The sequence below is a fragment of the Daphnia pulex genome, chromosome 10, assembly GCF_021134715.1.
Source record: "Daphnia pulex isolate KAP4 chromosome 10, ASM2113471v1".
In the NCBI taxonomy this organism is placed as follows: domain Eukaryota; kingdom Metazoa; phylum Arthropoda; class Branchiopoda; order Diplostraca; family Daphniidae; genus Daphnia; species Daphnia pulex.
In genome coordinates, this window is record NC_060026.1 from 6,518,506 (window position 1) to 6,526,290 (window position 7,785).

Genomic DNA, 7,785 nt, shown 5'->3' on the forward strand with positions numbered 1-7,785 from the left:
TACCCTTGGTGGGACTCGAACCCACAATCTCCAACTTAGGAGGCTGGCGCCTTATCCATTAGGCCACAAGGGCTTGGTTTGGATGTTATGAAATCAAAAATAATTCTTTTATTAAACTTATTTAATGGAAGCTGCCGAGAATCCTCCATTCAATTTATAAACATTCATAAACATTCAGTTAAAAACTTACTGACAATCGATCTTGATTTAATTTAATGCGTAGCGATATATTTATGTTGCAAATCACAGTTGCAGACGACATTATTCTATTATTCCAGCAGCCAGCTGCTGTGTGCACTGCCTGACAGAAAATCTGAAATGAAATCTGGTTAGTCGGTAATTTTTACAATAACATTTGATCTTAAAAATGGAAGCAAGTGCTTTGAAGAAAGTAAGGTGTAAATTGATTGCTCCTTTGGGCCTCCCTCCTCCTTCATCCAAAAGGTACCATTGTTTGTGGTACTGTATCTGAGACAACAATATTTTTATTTTATTTTTTAGCTTTTCAAGACCTAGTGGAATGGGAAAGAAGAAAGATTATACCCCTATTCATTGGAGCCGTTATTTTACATCACGTGAAAAAATAGTGGTAAATGAAGATGGAGATTCATTTCAGGTTTATCGTAGAGGATCTTCTGGCCCTCTTCTTGTTCTGCTTCATGGAGGTGGATTTTCTGCTCTGAGCTGGTCGTTGTTTGCTGTAATTTATTCTTATCTAAATAATGTTAATGTTTTATGATGTATGTTTCTAATTCACTGTTTTATTAGGAATGCATTGAAGGGCTGGTTTCCTGTCAGATTCTTGCAATTGACATGAGGGGTCATGGTGACAGCAAGACACACAATGATGAAAATCTTTCAGCAGAAACCCAAGCTGATGATATTGTATCAGTGGTCAAACATGTCTTTGGATCAGACCCTCCTCCCATTGTTCTTATTGGACATAGTATGGGAGGAGCAATTGCAGTTCATGCTGCTGCTACAGATCAGCTCCCAATGATTGCTGGGCTCATTGTGATCGATGTTGTGGAGGGAACAGCAATGGAAGCACTAGCCTCTATGCAAAATTTTCTAAGATCAAAACCCAAACAGTTTCTCTCCTTGGAACAAGCCATTGAATGGAGGTATTTAGGTTACTGAAATACTATTGAATAAGTTTGATTGTAAAAACTTTCTAATTATAACAATTTCATTTGTTGTGTTTTTATAGTGTCAGAAGTGGTCAGATTAGAAACGGTGAATCTGCTAGAGTGTCTATGCCTGGTCAATTACGGAGGTATCCATTGAGTTGTGTATTTGAAAATGTAGAACTTCAACGAAATTTTCAATTCATCTAGTGACGTGACTGGAGAATGCGCTACATCTGATGTGCCAGAAACAGTCACCACTCCTACCGCTTCTTCACCACTTGATGCTACAACACAAACTTCGAATGCGCTCAAACATGGTGAATGTATAACAGAAGAAGATGAAGATGAAAAAATTGAAAGTTCTCCTTCAACTAGAGAACCTACATTTTTCCCTCCAGTAAGATTTTCGGATAATTTATCAAGTTACATCACATTTAGAGTAAATTTTAAGCAAAAACTTCTCGTCCTTGTATTTAGGCCGTTAGTCCTAAGACTGGCTATCACTGGCGTATTGATCTGACAAAAACTGAACACCAATGGCCGGGATGGTTCCATGGTCTCTCGGCTACATTTTTAGCCATTCCTGTTGCGAAGCTCCTGCTGTTGGCCGGCATTGACCGACTCGACCGAGAACTAACCGTTGGTCAGATGCAAGGCGAGTCAAATTCAAATAATAGTTTGAAAAATATTAAAATCCGTTTTCGTCTTAATGTCAATTTTTGTTTGTGGCCTAAATAGGAAAGTTCCAAATGCAAGTGCTTCCTCAGTGTGGGCACGCGGTACACGAAGATGTGCCAGACAAGGTTGCAGAAGTGGTTGCTACATTTTTAGTAAGAAATCGCTTGACATCACCAAAGGAGAAATTTAATTGGTAAAAATAAATATATTTTCTTTTTTAAAATAAAAAATAAATTAAAAGATTTTACATATAATCTAGGGTGATGCCTGCTTGTTAGATTTTCCACTTATCACGTTCGACAACAAATGAAGTATTGAGTATTGTGTTCGATAATGCGACAGTAGAATCTGGGTCCTGAATATTTGTGTTTACTTTATGGTCATATTGTCATATTCTTTGCGTCATATGCATTGTTCTACATACTTTCATTTTAAAGTGTTTTGTAACATTTATTCAGCAGTTTTACTTTTCCTACTTCAAAATGGCGTACTTAAAACTGCATTCTAAAGAAAATGGGTCATGCTCCGCCGCATCAAATTTCTTTGTCAAAATCAAATGACAATAACAATTTGTGTCGGTTCTTTGTCGACAACAAATTGCGTGTCGGTTCTTTGATGTCGATAAGCTAACATTGAAGGCGAAATTATCCTTTGCACCTGAAGATATCTAAATTTTCGTATTTTCTTCGTACGTGGTGATTCGTATTAATAAAGTTCGTCAAGGCCAAAAGGACATTCCCTTTGTTGGCGAATTGAATTACTGATGCTGTTTCGTTGTTTATGGAAACAAATATTGATACGTCACAAGGTCTTATTGTTTATTGAAGACAAGTTTGATACGTCACAAGATCTAAAAGTTTTAACTTTTTTTAGAATCAGTTTCATCCATTCAGTTCGAAGTTTTCATAAATACAGAACAGGAAAATAAATAAAAAAGTTTTCAAGTTCAAAATTCTATTAGAAATAACTTCACTAGTCACTGACGCATTTGAATTAATACGTCAACACGGATGTTATTGAAATGGATTGTCTTTGGTGCGCTTCAGGCATTTTAAGAGGCGGAAACCAAATTTTTTGAGAAAACAGTTATAGCCTGCAAAGCGACCGGATTTCCCTGAGCTCCATGTCTTAAACCGGTTTGAAGTGGCCAAGAAAAGTCGAAAGGCCTTATGTTGGGTTTTTTTCCGGTTGCAACTAATGAATTCGCTTTGCATAAACAGGGGAAAATGGCATTTCACCTGTTTTTTCTATAAAATTGGGCTTAACTTTTTCAACAAATAATCTACCTTGGAAGAAAGTCGCTTTTGCCGTGCTTCGTTTCTCCAAATGTAGTGAAAGCGTTATTAGTCAAAAAGAGACAGGAGAGAAAGGACACTAATGGATTTTGTCTACAGATTTTTTATTGTTAACAAAGTGTTGAAAAGGAAACTAACGAAGCCTAAATCCTTTAATCATTGCAATGCGTTGCAATGATGAGTTTCTCTTCATTCCTGGAAGCGCCTTTGTGTTGTTTTTTGTTTGTTTCAAACACGTTTGACCTTCGTTAAATCTGTCATTTATTGTATTCGCTACAAAGTTAATTGTCGAAACATTTAGGTAGATGTTGCGTAGTTAGATGTTTTATTCGAGTTTAGCGATGGACATTTCATTTCCAGTCTTAGGACGGCGTTCTTTCAGGTATTGAGGTATATTCTATAGGATAAGTATAGATTTTGTTTTTGTTTGGTATTTTTACTATGTATTATCAGCACATGTTTGAGCGAAGTTGAATTTGTCTATAAAGTAATAAGACATCTCAGTTAGTTCTCTTAGACTCTTATCAGTTTTGCGACTCTTGCTAATCAACTGTTATTTTTTAAAATCTGCGGGGAGTAACTTTTAAGTCTGTACCCTTCAGGAGTTTCATAGTGATCACACTGAATTAAAACGAGGCCACGCTATTGTTAAATTTTAGAAGGTGGAAAAACCAAGTATTTCCCTCTTCAGGGTAGCGCTGTAGTTTATAGTTATGCTAGCAGTATAAAAAGAAACTGAGTATTCGTGATGTCCTTGAGACGAATGGTTTCCCCTGTTCCAAAAGTTTCATCTGATTGGATAACTCCGAAAACAAGGAAACTCTCGCTGTTGCTATAGCGCTTAGTAAGGGCTGAGAGAAAAAGAAAGCAATAAGAATTTTTTGTAAACAAAACGAATGAAAAGAGTGTTGAGGTGAGGGAATATACACATTTCTTGTGTACCATTCGGTACCATTAGCTCAGAGGTTCAGCCCACCTAACCAGCCCTCGACTACTAAGGTATAAAAGCCGCTGAGGAAAAGGGTTCTCGGCAGTTGCTTTTAGAATTTGGCGCATAACGCAGTACACAAGGTAATTTACTAATAATTATACGACTTTTTAATGACTTATACCGTTATACTGAAATTAACAATCTCGACATTGGTTGAAATTTAGCTCGAAATTTAGAAGAAAATGAAATTCATCCTCTGCTTCAGTCTTTTATTTGTCCTTGTGGCTAGCGTTGAAATCACTCCTAAAACACTGACTCGTGAAATCAAAGCCGACGTCCTAAGAGGTATAATGGTTTATGTGAATGCTTGCGTGTCTGTAGTTAATATTTTCCACTTTAAAATACCGGATAAAACAAGAAAAAGACTTAAGAAGGATGAGAGTTAATTATTTGTTCATTGATGCACATCTACGATAGATTTCCCTGGCGTTTGTTATGCTTCGACCCAATGCCGAACGTTTAAGGAAAACGAAGAATGGGATCTAAAACCTTTCTGTGGAAAATCTATCTGCATAAAGGGAGCTGATGGAATGTAACTATTTCGTTTTCTGCTGATTAATTTCAAATTAGAACTTTTAGAGAAAATAATATATTGGTAATTTTAAAATTTTTGCTACAAATATGACTTCGATACGTCTTCTGCAGTTTGAAGGAACGTGTCAGGTGATTATTATTTTTGAAATTAATTATTTCAGTTTAATGAAATGTATTTTAAAATCGTGAATTTGCTATTGATCTACTATATGTTTCTCGAAACAGCGACTGCGGTCCACCGGCCAAGGCTAATCCAGAATGCAAAGTCAATGCCAATGCTACACTTCCCTATCCTAATTGCTGCCCCGTCTATGACTGTGCGCCTGGTGTTCAACTAGAATTCCCCGATATTCCAGTTGCTTAAGCAAATCTTATACTACACAGCATTGCAGTTTTTAAAGATGTGGTCGTTAAGATACGTGATTTTTGTTCGTGAAACGTCGTTATGAAATCCAAGCTGGGCCTTCATTTACTAATACATTTTAGACCTCAGTCGCCATTTTAAGATATTCACAGAATCGGCAATCATAAACATGTTTTTCGGTGCCTTATTAGTTTTCTCTATTAACAGCAAAACAAAATAAAATAAACAATAGAAAAATGAGGGGAAAAAAATTCCGGGATTGCGACATCGCTATAGGCTCACACTGATACTCTCGGAACCTTACCCCTGCTATAAATATGGCTGTAACCCGGAGCTAATTAGGCGGAATTTTTACATGGGAACAGGGTTGGGCAGAGCGCGCTCGTTTTCCGCTCCGATCACCCGATCGATCAGCGATTACCGAGCGCTGATTTGATCGAACCAACAACCCCAAAAAGAGATCGCGTTTACATCGATGAAAATAATTTCCCCGATCAAGCAGGAAAAAATTGCAACACGAATTTTTGTTTTCATGAGCTTTGTTATTACTATAATTTTATATTTGTTGTAAAAACCCTCCTCAGAAATAATAATTTTTGCTATAAAAAAAAATAGAAAACAAAATGTAAAAATTAGAAAATGTATTAGAATTGTGATAAGAAATAAAAATAATTTTTTTACAGCTAATAAATGTTCCTCGTCTTTTTATTGATCAGAGTTTCAATTTTTAATGTTCTAGCTTTGACGATGTTTTAGTAATTAAATATACTGTGAGGGACTATGCCTCAAATTTTATAAAATCACCAAAAGGTGTTTACAAGGGACCTTATGGCGGATAGTCCATCCGTAAACTCATTATATCTAGTCATGTAGTTGTCCTAAAATTTTGATCTTTTGTACAAAATTAGTTAAGATATCAATTTTCCTAAATTTAAAAGTCGTTTTGAAAAATATTTAATAGCTCTTAAGTTATTCATTTTAAAAGTTCGCAGAAAACAATTTTTTTCCGCTCTGGTTCATAAAAATGCCGCCGCATACAGATGGCGTTTGGTTGTTTGTTTTCTTTACGAAACGTGAAACGAAATACGAAACGAAACGCCACCTTTTCTAGTAGGTGATATTTACCCTTCCTACGAAGTAGGAAACCCTATTGTCATAGAGCCAACGAAGCTCTTTATTTTGCACTTTTTGGCGTCTTTGTAGGGTTATTTTTCCCCAATTAGGTTGGTGGCAAAGTAGCAACTTTTTAATACGCTTCTACAGCATGTTTCCAAACTTCTACATCCATTTGTAGCTGCCCTCCCCTTAGATATAAAAATCTATAAAAAAATCAGGAAGTAGCCAACCATAATGGCTACTTAAAAAAAAAAAATCAATACCCTCCGTCGAAAACCCGATTTTTGGGAACGCGGCAAAAATCAGCTTTTTACATAAGCTTCTCTCGCGCATTTCCAAACTTCTGGTTGGTACTCTAATTATTCAATCGATTGGACCATTTTCCGATCGATTTTGGTAGAGTGGGAGTGCTATTTATTCCTGATATCTCTCTTTTCTATACTTTCTTATCAATCAAATAATTTCACACGTATCATGTTTTTCGTTAATTTTTTTGTGATCTCATGTTTTGAATTTTATATCTCCCGCAATCAGCACGTACCCCTAAACGTATATGCATTCATTACCCCCAGATGTCGTTGTGAATTGTTTGGTATTATTATGCATGTCAGCCACTAGAGGGTTGAGGCGGATGGTGGGAAGCAAGGCGAAGTCAGTAAGTTTCCCACTTCCGGGCCCACTTCTTCCCGATACACCGTGCCGAGAGGGCTGTTTAGAGGTGAGCTTCGGCAATACTGGCTACTTCTAGCGATAATTTTCAGCGAAATATAATTGTTTGAACTAGCTTTATCCCTTATTTATTCTTATTATATCATCACTTTATTCCTTCGCTTTTATCTTTTTAAGGTCTCATCCAAAACCCTGGAAAAGGCATTATAAAAGTCTTTTTCAAACTAAAATTAGCTTTTTGGTAACCATGGTACAAATTTGAATTATTTTGGCAATGCTCGGGATGAGACGAACATTGGGAATAGGGAAGGAGGATCTTTATGGACAACTGCACTATAATGAACTATGGCGTTTCATAATAACCTAAAATCTAAAAAAAAATTATGTATAAATAAGTTGCCAAGTTGCAGTAAGAAGTTTTTCGCACAAGATTAAAATTAAAGCCTGTTTAAAGTTATGTCGACATGTATAAATGAAGGCACGTACTCATAATCGAAGTGAATGTTAGGATTGATGATTCTCTTGAATCTTATTGATGATGTTTTGATACCATCAACTATATTTCAGGAAGAAACAGAGACAGTAAACTCCAACCTCAGGCTCAAGTGAAACAAATTCAATTATTTAATTTTTTGGGAAATTCCTTCACAAAAAAGGCAACAGCTGTTGAACTCGGCCGAATTGAAATTTTCTCATCACATTTAACATCTAAGAGAAATGCCGGAAGACATGAACCGGTTCAAAAAGAAAGATCGCCAGATCGGCGAACAGATCGGTATCCATTTTCCATACATCCAAAATAAAAAAAGAATATCACAAATGAATTGACTCGCTTCCAACCAATCTATAATTTTATAGGGAAAGATTACAAAACACAGGGAAATAACGAACAAAACATTTTCAGTTGAAATTTTTAATTTATGTGCCTCTTGAACATTTAAATGGTACTTAAATTAGTTGTTGGCTCATCTGGGTATTCCGGTGCCGGTTTTTTTCAAGGTTTTTTTC

General features: G+C 36.1%; 2 protein-coding genes and 1 non-coding gene across 4 annotated transcripts; 2 read left to right on the top strand and 1 right to left on the bottom strand.

Annotated features, from left to right (window-relative positions):
* Trnar-ccu lies at window positions 1-73 on the bottom strand. The gene has a single exon. It is a non-coding gene; the product is annotated as a tRNA-Arg (tRNA).
* Window positions 74-147: 74 nt separating this feature from the next.
* On the top strand, window positions 148-2,565 carry LOC124206143 (protein phosphatase methylesterase 1-like). 2 transcript variants are annotated; one of them, XM_046603818.1, is made up of 8 exons: window positions 157-444; window positions 502-700; window positions 769-1,124; window positions 1,211-1,276; window positions 1,338-1,527; window positions 1,608-1,785; window positions 1,869-2,001; window positions 2,068-2,565. In XM_046603818.1, exons 1-8 carry the CDS (start codon window positions 368-370, stop codon window positions 2,084-2,086), a joined length of 1,218 nt encoding a protein of 405 aa, XP_046459774.1. In that variant the 5' UTR covers window positions 157-367; the 3' UTR covers window positions 2,087-2,565. The 2 variants fall into 2 exon arrangements, with proteins under 2 accessions (XP_046459775.1, XP_046459774.1); XM_046603819.1 differs by lacking the exon at window positions 2,068-2,565 and having other exon boundaries at window positions 148-444; window positions 1,608-1,806; window positions 1,887-2,005.
* A 590-nt stretch (window positions 2,566-3,155) lies between these two features.
* Window positions 3,156-5,120, top strand: LOC124206144 (U-scoloptoxin(16)-Cw1a-like). The gene is made up of 5 exons (XM_046603820.1): window positions 3,156-4,174; window positions 4,259-4,379; window positions 4,512-4,626; window positions 4,740-4,757; window positions 4,854-5,120. The coding sequence occupies exons 2-5, from the start codon at window positions 4,277-4,279 to the stop codon at window positions 4,990-4,992; spliced, it is 375 nt and encodes a 124-aa protein (XP_046459776.1). The 5' UTR covers window positions 3,156-4,174; window positions 4,259-4,276; the 3' UTR covers window positions 4,993-5,120.
* Window positions 5,121-7,785: the final 2,665 nt, after the last annotated feature.